General features: G+C 37.7%; 1 protein-coding gene across 13 annotated transcripts in view; it reads right to left on the bottom strand.

Annotated features, from left to right (window-relative positions):
• Positions 1-19163, bottom strand: part of Mtmr1 (myotubularin related protein 1) — a 90062-nt gene that overhangs the window by 13410 nt on the left and 57489 nt on the right. For 12 of the 13 annotated variants that reach the window (XM_052740770.1, XM_052740691.1, XM_052740725.1 and 9 more), the window contains 3 exons: positions 14245-14337; positions 8683-8796; positions 5563-5739 (listed from right to left, as the gene is read on the bottom strand). In XM_052740770.1, the coding sequence (XP_052596730.1) occupies positions 5563-5739; positions 8683-8796; positions 14245-14337 (384 nt within the window). The remainder of the gene's footprint in view (positions 1-5562; positions 5740-8682; positions 8797-14244; positions 14338-19163) is intronic. The other variant, XM_052740760.1, reaches the window with a different exon arrangement.

Below are 19163 nucleotides of genomic sequence, written 5' to 3'. Positions count from 1 at the left end.
AGAAATTTTAATGCAGAGGGAAGATATTATAGTGGAATGGATAATGGATATTTCTACCAAATAAACAGAGTAAAAAATTAAAAACTTATGTGGAAGAGATCTCTGGCTTGATTTTAAAAGGAAAATTGAGACTTCATCAATTAGCAGAAATAGACCCAGCAGAAATTGTTGTACCTTTAACTAAGGATGAAATTGACAAACAATGAGCAGAAAGTGAACCTTGGCAAAGAGCTTGTAGTAATTTTTTGGGAGAGATTAACAGCAAATATCCCAAAAGTGATAGAACTGAACTTATATAGAGAGCTGATTGGATTCTGCCTCAAATTGTTTTGGAAAAACCCATATCTGGAGTTCATACATTTTATACAGATGCCAACAAACAAGGAAAGGCAGGTTACAAATCAGAAAATTTAAGTAAAGTGGTTCAAAGTCCTTATAATTCAGTTCAAAAATCAGAATTATATGCTATTCTGTTGGTATTAATGGATTTTTTAGACCCTCTCAACATAGTTACTGACTCTCAGTATGCTGAAAGAGTGGTATTACATATTGAAACTGCAGAATTTATCCCTGATGCATCAGAATTAACTTCACTATTTATTCAGTTACAAGATATAATCAGGAATAGGAAGCATCCCTTATATATAACTCACATCAGATCCCATACTAGTCTGCCAGGACCGCTAGGACAAGGTAATGACAAGATAAACTATTGATAGGAAATGTTCCAGAGGCCTCAGAATTTCATAAAAAGCATCATGTCAATAGTAACAGTTTAAAAAAAGATTTTTCTATAACCTGGCAACAAGCCAATAAAATTGTAAGGAAATGTACTTTTTTACAATCAGACACTATTACCAGCAGGATGTAACCCAAAGGGTACTCAGAGGCATGAAATCTGGCAAATGGACATGATCCACTTTGCAGAATTTGGAAAACTGAAATATGTACACCACACTGATATGTATTCAGGATTTCAATGGGCAACTGCTTTGAGTTCTGAAAAACCTGATTCTGTAATCACTCATTTGCTAGAAGTTATGGTCATCATGGGTATACCTGCACAAATTAAAACTGACAATGCTCCAGCATATGTCTCTGTTAAAATGAAACAATTTTTTGCTTATTACAATATAAAGCATATTACAGCTATATCACATAACCCTACAGGCCAAATTGAACTCTAAAGGATATGCTAAAGAAACAGAAACGGGTAACAAAAACCCCCAGAAATAGACTGCATAATGCTCTATTAACTTTGAATTTTCTTAATGACAATGAGAAAGGAACAACAGCTGCAGAGAGACATTGAACAGTAGACAAAAACTACAGAATTAAATCAACCTATATACTTTAAAGATGTGCTGACCTCAGAATGGAAACCAGGATATGTGTTACGTTGTGGATGAGCTTTTGCTTTTGTTTCTATAGGAGAAGATAAGCTATGGATACCATCAAAATTGATAAAGGTTTGATTTGAACAAGAGAGACATCTTAATTGGAAGAGGTGATAGTTCATCTACCAGCATGACCATTCAATTTAAACTAACTTATACCACTAACAAATACTTCTCATTTAATCAGATATAACTTGCCAAAAGGGAACCTCCACAAAGTTAGGCTGGAAGAAGTGTTTTTGTTTTTGTCTTTCAGGAGAATGAAGACTGATATATCTGCAGAACAATGGACAAATGAGACATCTGAAAAAAAAGGGAAAATCTTCCAGAAAAAAATGTCCCAAGAAAAAGAATAAATTGACCTATTGGTATATCACACATAAAATTTCATAAATTTTCCTACATGTTTGCTTCTGCTCTTCTCTACAGACATTTAACATAAATGGTGTTTTTGTAGTCCCAGTTCAATTAAAAATTTTAGCTGGCTTTGGAGTTGGAGAATGGCTCTCTCCTTCTCTAAACCAAAGCTTGATAAAACGAAAATGAGAAATCTCTGTATCATGTCAGAAGAAAGAGCCATCTGATATGGGACAGAAGAAAAACAATAAATTTAGGGACTATTCTATTGCCACCAATCTCAATTCTTTGGTTCTATTTTGATTCTTTAAATTTTTCTTAAGGTATGAATTTTTTATCAAAATTTATAAGATTTATATATATATTAATATATATAAAACTTTTGTTACGATATTAATGGTCATATAGAGTACTAACTAATTCTAGAAAAGAGGCTTCATTTAGCTGCCTGTACATGTTTTTGTGTTGGAGTCTCTATCAGTTTCTTCAGGGAATCATGACTAGGCCTAATAGCAAATTTGAAGTCTCCAGAAGGATGATGGGGCACCATAATGACAATTCCACATGAAAAATAATAATACCACTAAACTGACAAACATCACCCAAAGATCAGCTTTGGACTACAAACTGCTCAGAACAATTTCAATATGGCTACCAGAGATGATCCAGCTTCACAGATTAGTTAAACAAAGACTTGAGATAAGCCCTGCACTTTGGCATTACGCATAGAATGGACAACAAATGATATAGCTACCTCTCCCAGAACTTGAAAATTAACCCCAAAATTTTCTTTTCAAGATCCCTTAATGATGCCTTTGCCCACAAGCAGCAGGAAGCAATTTTAAGAACACGATGCCCATATTCCCAAGAGGTGGGGCTGGTGGTTTTTGGTCTTTCAATGGGTTTTTGGCTTGGGATAATTGCCATTGTTTAGGATGGTTGGTTACAAGTTGATATTGTTAAAGGTCAGGAGAGAGGCTAAACAAAGGAGATTAGATTTAAGGTTCTTGTTAGGGAAAAAAGTAAAGAAAAGAGAAGAAAAGAAAAGAAAAGAATATGAGGCTATAGATAAGAGGTAGACTACTGAATGTACTCTGAAAAAAAGATATATAGAAATGATAGAATAAAGGGTAGATTATTGAATCAACTCTGAAAAGAAAAAAGAGAGGATATAGATATAATATAGATAAAAAGGTAGATTATTGACTCTACTTTTAAAAGACAAGTACTAGTTTTAAATATTTTACATTGGATTGGATTTTTATATATTGTATACAAATTACAACTATTGATACAAATTTGAGATTGATATTGTTAAAAATGCTGTACATATATTTCTAATTGTTCAGTATGTTGTACCTATATAATTCATTTCACAATGTAATGCAATTTGTTAATCTTTGAATGTTATTATTATCAACTATTAGGATATAAAGAAATGCAGGTTAGTAGTTACATATTACAATCTAACTTGTAGTCATATTAAGTATGTTTACAAGGTCAAGCAGAGATATATTTTAGATACACAGGTCATCTTCAAACCCTTCAAAGATCTACAGAATATGGCATTTAAAATGTTTTAATAATATAGATTTTTTTTCTTTTTTTATGACTATGAGACATGTCTGCTCCTGGCAACACTAATCTACTTCAGGGAAGATATGGGCGTTGATAAAACTGAATATGGAATTAACTTTCATTGTGACAAAAGTTAGCCACTGGGCAACAAAGTGCCCTCGTATCAACTGCTGACAGTATGCTATCCAAATTTGACAAACAGGACACAAAACAAAGGACTACCAATCCTTGCCAAGACAAGTGTGGTTGTAGCTTTGGCAACAGGCATTCTGAGGCCAGGACAATATGGCACCATCCCTGAAGTGGCGTTGCAATCCAGAAAAGGTACAGTGCCCCTTTCTTTGAAGGCAGCTGAATAGGCAGTAGACCACTGGTTTCTGGCATGCAGTGGAACAGTACCTGAAACAGTTATTCTTGAAGGAGTAACTAGGCTGATGGAGTCTAACCTCTCAATGGTAGACTGGCATTTAATAAAAGAGTTGAATCCACCCACAAGCCAAGAAGAATGGGCAGCCAAATTCCAAAAACATCAGCAATTTCCAGAATTTAAAATGCTGAATCATGATAGGACACTAGTGGAATTCAAGTTTATCTGGTGCATGGAATTTTCACACCCAATGTGAGGTTAAACTGTAGGCCTTGTGTACATCCTGTTTCACAAATGAGTCTATCAGATATGCTAAGCCTTTAGGCTGAAGGCAATGCCCCAATATTGCAGAGAAACCTTGGGTGACTGTCCAGGCAGCTGGCTGTTTCTGTCAAGTCACATTTTTTTTGGAAGTTGCTTGTTTGTACTTCCTGTTTTACTAGGTAATATTATTTCCTTTTTGGGTCTCTGAGGGAGTTGAAGATTAGATAGTTGGAGTAACAATTTTACTGGTTAAGAAATTCAGAAAAGAAACTCACTAAGGAGGTTTCAAGTGTATAAGTTTGAAAGATATTATAAGATAGTTTTCTGTTAGTAATACAAGATAGGATAGAAAGTGAATTAGGTACATTTTGGACTCACCAAAATAGGATAGATAATGGAATATTTTCTCTGAATTTCTCAATGCAAATGGAGTAGACAATGTTGATGTATTTATTGCTTGTATATATTGTATATAGTTATTGTACTTATTGTATATAGTTTCTCTTATATTAGTTATAACTTTTTTCTTTTTTTCTTTTTATTAGAATAGAAGGGGGAAATATGATGATATTTTATTTGTGCTGAAATGTGGTGATATTTTATTTGTATGGTAATAAATAAAGCTTGCCTGGAGATCACGGGGGGAAAGGCCAACCATTTTAAGTAAACAAGAAGTCAGGCAGCACACACCCTTAATCCCTTAGCAGGCAGAATCTCTGTGTTTTGAAGGCCACACTAGGGAACAGAGCCAAGTATGATGACACATGCCTTTAATCCTAGTACCAACCATAGCAGTCTTGAGGCCTGTACAGATAGATAGAAAGTGACAGAGCTGTGTAGGAAGAGGAAGAGAGGTAGCTGGGCTAAGATAGCCAATGAGAGGGCAGAACAGCAAGGCAATAAAGGTGTGGTAGAAAGGAGGTAACATGCATTTGGGAGATGCAGAGTTGGTGAGGTAAAGTTGGCTGGTGGCTTTCCCTACTTCTCTGATCTAAGGCTTTCACCCCTATATTTGGCTCCATGATTTTTATTTAATAAGACAATTTAGAATTTTGTCTACAGTGAGAGGCTTTGTTGACTGGCCTCTATTGGGCACTGTACCTTTTTTTTCAATTTCAAAAAATGTTACTTTATTGTGAAATAATGTAGCTGTGTGGGGAAACTTACTCCTCTTTCAAGCTGTACCTGATCTACAACTCATCACACACTGTCTTTCTATTACATTCTAAGTGAACCTCAGAGCATTTTTCACAGGCCTTTACTGCCTCCATATCTACACTAGCAGAGGGAGGTACTGTGCCATCCATAATACCTCCCTGCAATTTATAAGATTCATAACAAAACAGAGCAAGAGATGATACTTTCTACCATTTTGCTAGTATAAGACAGACATGTAAGTGTTTGAACTCTAACTCAGCAAGTGGTATCAGGGTTGGTATGTGAGGAACCTCTTGGAATGGGAACACAAAAGATGGGACCTTGAATTCTAGGGGCAAAAGACCTTCAATATGTCAGTATCTACTATATACACATTTTTATAACACTAACTTTATTTTGAAAGAAAGACATACTCTTATGAAAAGAAGAACAGAAAATTACCTGTGGTCTCATCCGTGGATTCCATCGTACATAATAATTTACCCACAATTCCAAGTGACTCATACTAGCAACAGGATATAACACATGGTTCTCATAATTAACAAAGAAGGGATTTGAAAATTCATCTAGCTGGCTATTGACATAAGACCATAAAGATATAGTCTTTATATAGATATCCTAAAAAAGAAAAGAGCAGTACATTGAAATAAGTTCTTCTCCATAGCCTCAAGGATTAATATTTCATAAAGGGAAGAATTTAGATAATGAAGTGAATTCAAACACTGAAAAATCTATGCACATTCACTAAGGTCCACCCCTCAAGCTATGCACAGCCTCGTGCTACATATGACATTTGAGCTGTCCCAGGAAAACATGGTGTTGAAGTTAGGCAATATATAGTAACTGTATCTGTAAGAAGGTGGAATAAGAACTTTCTAGCTTCTACGAGATAAGCAGGATCATCAGTAACAAATAGATATTTTATTCTGGATTGATTGATGTTTGTTTTTGTGACTCTTCATATTCAGAAATGTGAGTCAAATTTGGATTTAGCATCCCCTGCAATGGCATGGCTATCTGCAGGAAAACACCATGGTGGCAGGCTGGGAAAGCTTTATATTTCCATCACATTATACCTCCCTTTCAATTTTACAGTATATACTTTCGAAATGTTGTAACAATTAGATTTGTTCATCTGAATAAAAACAACCAAATGTGTGGTTACAATGGGGCAGATAACCATCAAACAATGGATTAAAAGATGAAAAAGTCACATGAATAAAAAGTAAAACCAAGTAAACGTTCTACCATTCTGGAGCTCATGGGACTGCCTACTCTCTATGAGGTATATTTTTCATAGGAACTATAAACCTATAGGATTCTCATAGAATTATGACTACTTCATTATTTATATATGTTGTTTATAAAAGAAACATTACTAACAATTCAAAGGATCCAGAGTGGCCCAAGTAATCTTGAAAAAGGAAGATGTGTGAAGACTCATGATTGCTATAATAATAAATACCAGTGTTGCTAGTATAAAAACAGACATACAGGTCAATGAAACAGATAGAGTACAGAAATTAATTCATGCAACATTTACAGTCAACTGATTTTTTGTTTTGTTTTGTTTTTTGAGACAAGGTTTCTCTGAGTAGCCCTGACTGTCCTAGAACTCATTCTGGTAGGCCAGGCTAGCCTTGAATTCAGAGATTCACCTGCCTCTTCCTTCCAAGTGCTGGGATTAAAGGCATGCATTACCATGCACAGCTTCATTCAACTGATTTTCAACAAGGATAACACAATTCCATGGGGGGGGACAGTTTTTGCAAGAAACAGTACTGTGACAACTAGACAGCCAACATAAAGGAATAGAGTTGGACTTTTTGTGTATGCTATACACAAATAATAACTTTTAGTGGATCATAGACCTAAATGTAAGAGCTAAAACTGTAACATTTTCAGAAGAAAAACAGGATCAAATCTTGGTGACCTTGGCTTGAGCAATGTTGTCTTAGCTGTGATATCAAAAGAACAAACAACATAAAAAAATCAGATGTCATCAAAGTTAAACACTTTTGTGCTTCAAAGTATACTATAAAGACAGTGGAAAACCCCACAGATGAGAGAAAAACATTCATAAATCATATAAAAGTGACTTGTATATAAAAATGTATAAAGAACTGACAAGTCAAGATTTTTTTAAAGACAAATAACCTATTTGAAAAATGGGCAAAGAACTGAAGAGATATTTCTCACAGAAAACAAATAAATGTCAAATGAGCATATGAGAAGATGCCCAACATCATTTATCATTAGGGAAATGTAAACAAAAAACTACATCACACTATCTACTAGCATGGTTATTTTTTGAAAAGAAAGATAGTAAGTGTCAGCAAATGTGGGGAGACTAAAACTTGCAGAATATTTTTACTAAGGATGCAAATTGGTGCAATTGCTTTGGAAAATAATGGGGGTTCTACAAAAGGTCAATCAGAGTCACTGCATGATCCAGCAACTCCATTCTTAGGCACATACCTGAGAGAAAAGACAGCATAGAAATGGAATTTGTACATGAATGCTTATAGCAACATTATTCAAAAGAGCCACAAAAAGAAAAAAAATTGAAATATCTATCAACTGATGAATGGACACACAAAATGTGCTCTATTCACATAAAGGAATATTGCTTAACCATAAAAAGGAATATGCTGGCATCCGAATGAAACTTGAAATTTTTACACTAGGTAAAGAAGGTCACCCCCAAATATGTACCTCTTGTATGAGTCCATTTATAGGAAATGTCCAGAATAGACAGGTTAGTGGTTTCTAGGTGCTGGGTGGATGGGGAATAACTGGTAATAGAAATATTTATGAAATTAAATATCAGATTGTACTGAACTGTATACTTCAGATGAGTAAATTTTATGTTATGTAATCTATGTTGAGTTCTTTTAAAAGAAATGAAGAATAAATCTTGTACTCCCTATTTTACAAAAACTGGTAAAGATACAGTTCATAGATTTCATTCTGCAGTTGTGGGTTTCCTTTGTTTTATTTTAAACATCTTTATTGATATTCGGTTCACATGCCATTATATTTACTATTTAATGCCCCCTTTTTAAAATTAAGAAGTTAAGAGAAGGGCTAGAAAGATGGCTCAGCTGTTAAAAACACTTGCCACTCTAAGAGAGGACCTGGAGGTTTGGTTCCATGCACTCACATGGTGGCTTATCCTGTCTAGAACTCCAGCTCTAGGGAATCTGATGCTCTTTTCTGGCTCCCTAGGGCACCATACTTATACATATAAAATAAAAAATAAATTAAAATCTTTTTTAAATAGTTAACAGGGTTCTATCAAACTGAGCTATGGAAGTACGGATTTTGTCCTACACCTTAGAGAGCTGTGGGCTTGTTGAGTTCCTGCTTCTACAAGTATTAGACACCTATGCTCAGACTGCCAAAACCTTAGAAAGGCATCTAGGTCATCTCTCCTACTACTCTGCACCATTTCCAAGCAGCAGTAGGATCAGGAGCCAAGTCCTCATTCCATTTTGGCCCCCTTCTGGTAGACCTTACTAGGACAGTTGTCTGAGGAATAGGGGAAGTAAATATACTTACCTCTTTGATACGCTGTTGTTCACAGTTACACAAGAAGGTTCCAAAAAGACAGCTATAGAGGTGATCCAAAATTGTAATCAAGAATAATTCATTAAACTCAAATGCTGAAGGGAACTTAAATGAAGAGAAAAAATAAAGTTTAGTCTTGAAGTCTGATTTCTAAAACAAAATCATATTACTTATTTGTGAAAGAAAGAGATGGACTACAATATGGTATATGGCCAGATTAAATAGCAAACAGTACATGCAAAATTTAACTAATTGAGAATTTCAAGTCTGAGCTGATACATCTGTTTAAGAAACAACTATAACCAACAAAATTTGTTGTGCTCTTCAGTAACCAAAAAACTAGGTAGCTTCCAGTTTCTCACAGGGTAGAACAAAACCCAGAGTTACCCTTCTGCCAGAAAGAACTAGACAGATGGATAAAATACCCAAAACAAATGTCTTTTAGATACTGGCAGTAGGCAACATGGAACTGTGGCCCTTGAGAGAAGACAAGTCAATCAAGAAAGCGCTATTATTGGACCTGCTATTTGCCTGGAGGCACATTTCAGGCCACAGAGTGAGGAGGAGCTCTTCAGGTTCAACATTTATCAAAAGTGATACAAGAGGAACAGAATATGTAACTAGCTCTATATATGTGTTAGAGACTATTCATACTTAAGAACTCTCCCACAAATACAACCCCATGAGCTCATACTTCTAAATCATCACCAATGTGTAAACAAACTGAATCTAGTAGTATATAAAAAGCATAATATTACATGACCAAGTCTGGTTTATCCTAGGAATGTAAGGCTGGTTTCACAGTGAAAATAACTGGTACAAAAAATCAATTTGTAGCTAGAGTTTTCCTGCCTGGCCCACAGTCAGGACAAATCTCTCTCACCCGCCAGTCCCACAGCCACTCAGACTCAACCAAGTAAACAGAGACTTATATTGCTTACAAACTGTATGGCATGGCAGGCTTCTTGCTAACTGTTCTTACAGCTTAAATTAATCCATTTCCATAAATCTATACCTTGCCACGTGGCTCGTGGCTTACCAGCATCTTCACATGCTGCTTGTCATCGTGGCAACTGGCAGTGCCTCTGACTCGGCCTTCCAATTTCCAGCTTTATTCTCCTCCTTGTCCCGCCTACACTTCCTCCTGCCTGACTACTGGCCAATCAGTGTTTTATTTACTAACCAATCAGAGCAACACATTTGCCATACAGAACATCCCACAGCATCAATTACAATATTTAGTAATATTAACATATTAAAGAAGAAAAACCACATGGTCACCTAAATTGTTTTAGGCAATTCATAAAGTGGTTTTTCAGAATTTCAGTGAAATTCAGATTATTAGCACTGCCAACAGATTCCAGCCAGTAACAGCCATTTAGCACCCATGAGACATCTGGAAATAATAACAATCTCAGCAGCAGGCCTGTACTAAGTGCCTACCATGTGCCAAAGTTATAATTTAAAACACTGAAATATACTCTGTTGAATGAAGCAAAGGAAGCTGTAACAAAAGCAAATAAAGAGAAGTACCTATCATATTTGCATCAAGTCAGTTTACACTAAAGATCTATTCTTAGGCAGGGAGCAAGTATTTCAGTTATGAAACACTTGTCTAGTGCAAGGCTCTGATTCAATCCCTAGTACTGTAAAAACAAACAATTTATATTATCCAGTCAGAGTGATGCTTGCATACTATGATGTCTAATCTTAACATCTCTTGAGTGACAACCAAGATCACTGACACACAGGTTTCCTAACTGTTGTTAGACTAGTACATAGGATAGTAGCCTGAGCCAATGGAGACACTGAATATTCATACTTATTCTAGAAGTCTATATTACAGATCTGGAAGCTTGAGTAGGTGCGTTCTAGTTCCAATAACTACAAGCTTTAGTATAGCCTACTGGGTGCCAGGTGTGGGAGGACAAAGTAGGCAAGGCTCAGTTCATCTATACCTGCTGGGTGGCTGGGTCAAGATAATTATTGCTTAAAGAGCACTGTTGCCGTAAATAATTCAGAATACCGTTCAGTAGGGACAATGGTAGTACCATGGAATTGCAAACAGAAGATTAAGTTTCTAGAAGCTGTAGTTTGTTTTCTTGTCATCATCCAGAGACTATATAATTTACCTAAAATGTAGTCTCAAAAATCTATCATAATGTACACTGAAATTCTGTACTTTTTGAGGAACAAAAGAATCGAGAGTTATCCTTTAAACTATAGATGCTCTAGAAAGTTTCTGAGATGCTAAAGAATACCTCAAGCATTTTCCCTAGTTCCTTTTGTAATAGTTTGTCAACAAACAAAACAGCTCATTGTATTGAGATTTTTTCCTGACTTTATACTGATTTAACTCAATTTGCAGTAAGCAAATGAAAAATAAACAAATCATATTACATGGAAACATATGTTACTAGCTTGCTCCATGTAAAAATCATTTTTTGACTTATAGTTAAACCCTTACCACTTATCTCCTCTCCTTAGGAACGAATGTTATTTTAAGGAAAATTACACACACACACATTTAATGAACAGAATCAGAGAGTTGTGAGAAGCCCCTGAAGTATTCCACCCAAACCCCTTATTTTCTTTCATAAAAACCAATAAGCAGCACAAAGTAACAGATTTGAGGTAAAAATAAGCACTAATCCTTATGAGAAACGGAGGTCAATTTGAAAGGATAGACACACATATGCATGCCAATGTGCATGTTCAGAAGCATTTGGGGAAAATGAGTTAGTTCATATGTTAAAAAAGTTATCACTTTTTCCATTTAAATTTTAAATACTGCTACCAGTATTTTTCTTAAATGTGTTTCATGCTTTCTTTTATTGAATGGAACAACCATTGACTTTTGTCATTAGTAGGATACCATAAACAGAAGGACTTCCATCCAGCATCTAGGCCTTCTCAGCCTGTTGTTTCTGTTACCTTTCACTTGGGCATGCTCTCCTCAGACCTACTATTTTTAATCCTATATGACATGGAACTCAGTTAAATTAAGACGCCTGTCAGTTTGCTGATGCTAAGTCAAAAGGTAAGAGTCTGTTCCAGGTGATGGCCTGTAAGATCTATTCCAAATCCTTTCCCCTTGTTTCTCATTTTTGAAAGGTAGGGCTGATCCTAGACCCTTGCCACAGTCTGTGAACTCATAGCATCAAAAAAGCAGCTCTGCAAACTTCAGGATACAGTCACTGACTCACATTCTGATATTTTAATAAGAACCCCAGGGGGTTCATGTAGCATGAATCTTAAAAGGTCTTATTAATAAAAACAAACCTGGAGCCAGGTATTGGAGTGAATGCTGGAAGATCAGAGAAGCAGAACAAGCCACAGTCACCTCACCTTGCCAATTCCTCAGCTAATCCTGTTTCCTCAGACTGGAAGCCTCTGAGTACTCATCCAGAATGAATCTCAGCTGAACTGCTGCTCAAAAGCCTAAAAGCTTAACCAGGCTCTATATACCTTTCTGCTTTCTGCCATCACTTCCTGGGATTAAAGGTGTGAGTCACCATGCCTGGCTGTTTCCAGTGTGGCTTTGAATTTACAGAGATCCCTTCCAAATGGTAGGATTAAAGGCATGTGTGCTACCATTGCCTAACCTCTATGTTTAATATCGTGGCTGTTCTGTTCTCTGACCCCCAAACAAGTTTATTAGGGTGCACTATATTGAGGAACACAATATCACCAGATTCATGTGCTGATTCAAGTTCCAGCTGGGCTGGTCTAGCACTGTGCTGGGGTGATATATTGTGTACCATAATAAAATTTACCTGAAGATCAGAGAACAGAACAAGTCACTAAATTAAACATAGAGGTCAGGCAGTGGTGGCACACACCTTTAATCCTAGCACACCAGATGGATTTCTGTGAGTTAAACCCACCCTGGACTACATGAGATTGATTCAGTCTAGGAGAGAAAACAGAGCCAGGCAGTGGTGGCACACACCTTTAATCCCAGCACTTGGGAATCTCACACCTTTAATCCCAGCCTTTGAGATCTCATGACTCTGCTACCAGTATTTGGGAAGCACACATACCTTAAATCCCATCCCTAGGAAGGAAGTAATATGGTTGGGTGGAGAAAGGTATATAAGGTGTAAGGAGACAGGAACTAAAGCCCCTTTTTTGGCTGAAGCTTTTGCCTGAGGCTTTTCAGCTGAAGCCCTTCTCAGCTGAGAGCCTTTTCGGCTGGATCCCTTTCGGCTGAGGAAGCCTTCTGGCTGAGGACTCAGAGGCATTAAGTCAGAGGATTCATGGAGTTGGCGAAGTGAGATGTGGCAGTGGCTTGTTCCTTTGTCTCTCTGATCTTTCAGCATTTACCCCAATATCTGGCTCCAGTATTATATTATAAGTCCATTTAAAATTCAAGCAACACTGTGCCCTCAAACATCAGAAGAGCCTGGAGGGCTTGGGAGCCCCAGGGTGTTGGCTCTACCTTTGAGCATCAACAGGTCTGTAGTGGGTCTAGAGTTGGTATGGCCACTAAGTTCCCAGGGGATGCTGCTGGGAAGTAGTCTATACCATGATGGCAGCAGAGTATTTTGTCATCCCAACACATTTCTACCAGTAATAGTAGCCCACAGTGAGCAAACAAGGATGATAATTCATAGCTTTCCACAGTGAGGAGATAAATGTCCTCTGAGAAGTTTGAAAAGGCTTTCAGGAGCATCAAACATGAAAATCAAGGCATTTGGAGGAGCCCTGAAGATGGCCAGGAGTTTCTCACAGATGCACAAGAACAGGCCCTGGTTCTGTCTCCAACTTACTCCCACTCAAGCCAGGCAGAACAGCACACACTGGGAAAAACTGCTCTGCCTTTTCTCTCCTTTCTGGGTCCAAGTTCATGTGTCTGGCACAGTCTCCTATCCCAAGGCTAAGATTCTAATCTCAGGCTTGGATGTTAGAGATTAGGGAATATCTGAATGGGCCCTATTTAAAGTGAAGCTGCAGGGCCTGATTAATTCAAGGAATGGGGAATCCCTGTATGTTTTCTTGCTTACCAGAGCCCTGTTCAGTGGAGTTACAAAGCTAAAACCACTACTTAGGACAAAAAGCTCCCAAGCTTCCTCTCTGTTATTGGCTCTTAGATACTCATTTATCTCAGTGACTCTGGTGTGTGAAGGGCTATGGCCTGGAGCAGAGTATGAAGATTCTCAGATGCCATGGACTGACACATTTATCTAACAGTTCTAAGGTGGGATGAAATCCTAGAGTAAGTGCTCAGCAGAGCAGAGGACTGACAAAGGGGGAAAGGTAGAAGCAAACTTAACTGTGGATTTGGGCCTTGATTTGCATAGTTAGTGGATAAAAGGATTGACCAAAACCACTGGCAGAAGAAAACTGTTTCTACTTTTATGTTCACATCTTTAAGTGAATGAGAATTCTGTTTGAGAATACTCAAACTGTATTGAGTAATAGAAGGAATGATTTTTAACACATATACACCCTCATTTTGAATGAAATAGCAATGGAAATTTAATTTTCAACTATGAGATATATTTAAATCAAAGACTATAACAGGTCAGAAATATACTTGAAATCTCTTACTTGTCTTGTCATCTGCCAAACACAATCAATAAACTGAAGAAATATAGGTGATCGGTCAGCATCTGCATGGTTGTCATCACCATGGCCCACTCTCTGGAAAGAAGCAAAAGATTATTTTTTGCTTGTGTGTGTGTGTGTGTGTGTGTGTGTGTGTGTGTGTGTGTGTGTGTGTGTGTGTGTTTTGTGTGTGTGTTTATGTGTGTTATGGTCCTCTCAAAAGTCACTTAATTTGCCCAGTCATGTCTTATCATGCCTACAAGAATTCCTGCTTATCATGGGCACTCAAGATTGTTTGTAAGAAGGATGAATTAGAACACTGGAACATAATGGTACACAGTATGAAAATGCCACAACAAAAATCGCTACTTTGTATGACTTAAAAAAAAAATGACAACATAATTATAAGAGTTTATGGTGATATTTTATTTGTATTAAAATGTTATTTGTATGTTAATAAATAAAGTTGCCCGGGGGTCAGAGCTATTAGCAAGCCATAGGAAAGCAGGGCAGTGGTAGCGTACGCTTGTAATCCCAGCACTTGGTAGGCAGAGCTGGGTAAGTCTCTGTGTGTTCAGGGATACAGCCATTATTGGATACACATGCCTTTAATCTTAATACCAATCATGGAAAACCTGGAGGCCTATACAGACAGGCCTTGAGGAGGCGGTCATGTGGTTGGGTTTACAACCAATGAGAAGGCAGGACAGGAACTCTATATAAAGACTTTAACACAGGGGTAGCTCTGGTTCGGAGAGGTAGGACCACCGCAGGAGGAAGGGTAAGGTTTTAGCTCTTAGCTCTGACCTCTTGGCTTTCTTCTTTGCATTGGTTCTGTGTTTCTTATTTAATAAGAAGGTTGGATACATCTACAAGAGTTCATTAAACTAAATGGATTTTCATTTCTTTTAGGAAATAATATTTCAGTTTACTCCATGTTTACATGGTGATGGTTTTATAATTTCACTTTAATATAGTTGATACCAAGAAAGATGGAGAACTGGCTAGCAAACCTTTCAGTTCAAATGATGGGATCAAGGGCCACTACTATACCACTGCAGGAGGCCTAATTAGGAGTTCACAAAGTAGGATATAGTTCAGAAATGTCAGGAAGAGGGCTATGGAGATGGCTCAGTGTGGAAAGTGCTTTCTGCTCAAGCAGAGGAACTGAGCTTAGACCCCCAGCACCCATGAAAAAGCTAGTTATGGTGGCACATGCCTGGAACCTCAATAGTGGGTGGCACAGACAGGAAGACCTTGGAGTCTTGATGACCAATCTAGGCTAAATGGTAAGGTTCAGGTTCAGTGAGAAACCTGTCTCAAAGGTGGAAAATGACAGACAAATCTTGATGTTAACGTCTGAACTCTATATATCCACACACATGAACACATCATACACACAAATAATAAAAAATGTCAGTAAGTCTGAGAATGAAAACATTGATTAAGACCCTATAAGTGCTATCCATATTTACATGACTTTGCGAACCCAAGATGTCACTCTTTAAATGGTAATGGGGAAGTGTCCTTCCTCAAGCAAGTCCAGGATCACACTTCATATCTTTGATATTTTATATCAATGCATTCATAGTTAAATGTAACATTCCTGATCATATAAAGAGATATGCTAGAAGTACTGAAAGTTCAATGAATAAAAAGACATCCAAAGAGAGTATTCTAAAATAAGCTTCAAATGAGCAAAAGGATAAGAAAGGAATGATTATGAATCAGATTATTCAATCCCCACATAGAAAGTTTGAAAAATCATCAATGAAACTGCCACCTGGAAGGACACAAACACAAGGGAATGACCAAGTAATGGCAGCATCTAACAACAAGGGTGGTGGGTCCCAAGAGGAGTTGGATGGAGGTAAGAAGGAATGGGCAAAATCAAAACACATTGTGTACATGCTGTGGGATGTCGTTCTGTATGCTGTAAATGTGTTGCTCTGATTGGTTGATAAATAAAATGCTGATTGGCCAGTAGTCAGGCAGGAAATATAGGCGGGGTGAGAGACAAGGAGAATTCTGGGAAGAGGAGGGCTGAGTCAGGAGTCGGCAGCCAGACACAGAGGAAGCAATATGTGTAGCAGAAATCTTAGATGGTCTTATTAATAAAATCAAACATGGGCCAGGTATTGGGGTGAACACTAGAAGATCAGAGAGACAGAACAAGCCACAGCTAACCTCACCTGGCCAACTTCTCAGCTGGTCTTGTTTCCTCAGACTGGAAGCCTCTGTGTCCTCATATCCGAATGGCTCTCAGCTGAACTGTGCTGCTCGAAAGCCTGAAAACTTAACCAGCCAAATGCTTCTAGTTCCTGGTCTCCACGCCTTATATATATTTCTGGTTTTGCCATCACTCCCTGGGATTAAAGGCATGTGTCACCATGCCTGGCCATTTCCAATGTGGCCTTGAACTCACAGAGATCCAGAGGGATTTCGACCTCTGGAGTGCTAGGATTAAAGGTGTGAGTGCCACCATTTTCTAGCCTTTGTATCTAGTGGCTGTTCTGTCTCTGACCCCAGATAAGCTTATTAGGGTATACAATATTTTGGGGAACACAATACCACCACAAATAAGACAAGGCAGAATTGAGAAAAGGTACCAAGCCACACGGCAAAATATAAATAAGAATTATGGGTTATTTTAAGTGTAAGAGATAGTCAGTAATAAGCCTGAGCTAATGGCCAAGAAGTAATTAATACAAGCTTCTGAGTGATTATTTTATAAGCGGGTCACGGGACTGCAGAGCCTTGGTGGGACCAGAACAAACATATCACTACATATGTCATACCAATGTAGGGCTCTCAAATTTCCATAAAGCCTAAAAAAGTTTAAAAATGGCTTCTAAACACACAATAATGAAGACAAAAACAGCTTTCTACTTCATTTCTCATGTGTCTGTCCTAGCCACATTGCAGTTTAAAGCAATAGATTCAAAATAAGACAGATTCAGATGGGATAAACCTCTCTCACACACACATTCCTTGATCTAAAAAGGGCTGAGACCCTCTCCAAGCCACACCCTACTACTTCCTGTCTATCTGTCCTCAGTCCTCCAAAAGCTCTATGGCTAACATTGGTCAGCTAGTAGTTAGCTCTGTCCTCAGATTAAAGGCAAATTTTTATTCGTAGTCTTGGGAGCATCAGAATGTAATCCAAAATATCACACAATGCATAGTGAGTTTCAGACCAGACAGGGCTGCATAGCAAGACCCTGTCTCAAAGGACCCCCAACACAAAAAGAAACCTCTTAGAGTATATTACCTTATTTTCATTTGGTGGGGTAGGTGTTTAGTTTTGCTGTGGTGATGATTGTTTTGGGAGACTGTTTCTATTTTATTTTAAAGGTTTATCTATTTTTATTTATGTGCATTATGTGTGTGAGGCCAAAAGATTTTAAATTATGATAAAAATACGCTAAAAATGCTGCTGGTGGTGGTGCATGCCTTTAATCCCAGCACTTGGGAGGCAGAGGCAGGTGAATCCCTCCCTGTGAGTTTGAGGCTAGCCTGGTCTACAAAGTGAGTTTCAGGACAGCCAGACAGTTACACAGAGAAACCCTGTGACTGAAAGTTTTCTGGTTCCACCTGGCTCCCATGGTCTACAGTCCCACAGCCACTTATAAAATAATCACTTAGAAGCTTATATTAATTAAAACTGTATGGCCTAAAGGCTCAGGCTTCTTGCTAGCTAGATCTTACATCTTCAATTAGTTCCATTTCTATTAGTCTATGCCTTGCCACACAGCTCTTGGCTTACTGGTATCTTTACATCTTGCTTCTCATGGCAGTGGCTGGCAGCCTCTCCTTTGTTCTGCCTTTCTCCTTCAGGTTAGACAGGAAGAAGCTCTCTCTCTGGGGAAGCTACAGCATGGTGGTAAGCTCAGGCCAGTCATGGCTATTCGCTATTTCTCTGATCTCTTCGGCTATTACCTTTGTATTTGGCTCTGTGTTTCTCATTTAATAAGAGAGTTTAGAAATTTATCTACATTTGGCACCGACATGGCAAGAATTCATTAAAAAACCATTGGTGGCCTTACAGGCCAGAGTTTACAGGCCCCAGGCCCAGGCTGGAACTACAAGTGGTCCGGCTACACACAACCAGAGCTGCACTTGACTGTAGCTACAAGCAGTCTGGATACACACAGCTGGAGCTATCTGCAGCCAGATCTCTAAGGCACGTGGCCAGAGCTTAAAAAGGCTGGAGCTCTTAGCAGCTAGACCACTTGTGAGTTTATAGACCCCTGGCTCAGGCCCAAAACAGCTCAAGCCAGAGCATGTGGCTGGATTTTAGCTTTTAGCTTTTTTCTCTTCTCCTGGTAGGTAGTAGGTGCTTTCTTTCTCTGTCTCTGTCTCTGTCTTGGTAAGTCAATTAAGATATCAGATATCTTAAAGGGAGAAACTAGTTAAAAGAGAAAAAATTTTCCCACATTATAAAAAAGGGAAAATATCTTTACAATGGAAGGAAATTGATCTTTGTTTGATAACACATTAGGCAGTCTGAAAATGAAACAATTACATAAGAGGATTAATGTTGATGGGAGGTATGTAAAATCAATTATGCATATTATTTGTTTAATTATCCCTATTTTACTATTAAAAAAGATGGTCATTTTAAGTGCCAAGATAAACCCTTTAGATAAACCTGTTAAAATGAATTATAGAGAAATTCAGACTTAGACAGAAGAATTTAAGGATAAAATTATTTCAGGATTAAATTATAAGGCTACAGAGAGACAGCCTGTTTTTAAGCAATCAAATGTGATTTATCTAATAACCATATAGAAACCACCTGATCAAGGGTGTGTACAAACTAATTGGACTCCAGTTGAAATGTTAGATTTGAGGAGATTTTGAAGCTATAGTATCCTATGGCATGCATTCTCCATTTGTAAAGCAAATGTTAAACTCGTGGT

Source organism: Peromyscus californicus, unplaced genomic scaffold (genome assembly GCF_007827085.1).
Source record: "Peromyscus californicus insignis strain IS unplaced genomic scaffold, ASM782708v3 Scaffold_10__1_contigs__length_136768540, whole genome shotgun sequence".
Taxonomy (NCBI): domain Eukaryota; kingdom Metazoa; phylum Chordata; class Mammalia; order Rodentia; family Cricetidae; genus Peromyscus; species Peromyscus californicus.
This window is presented reverse-complemented; position numbering and strand designations above follow the sequence as displayed.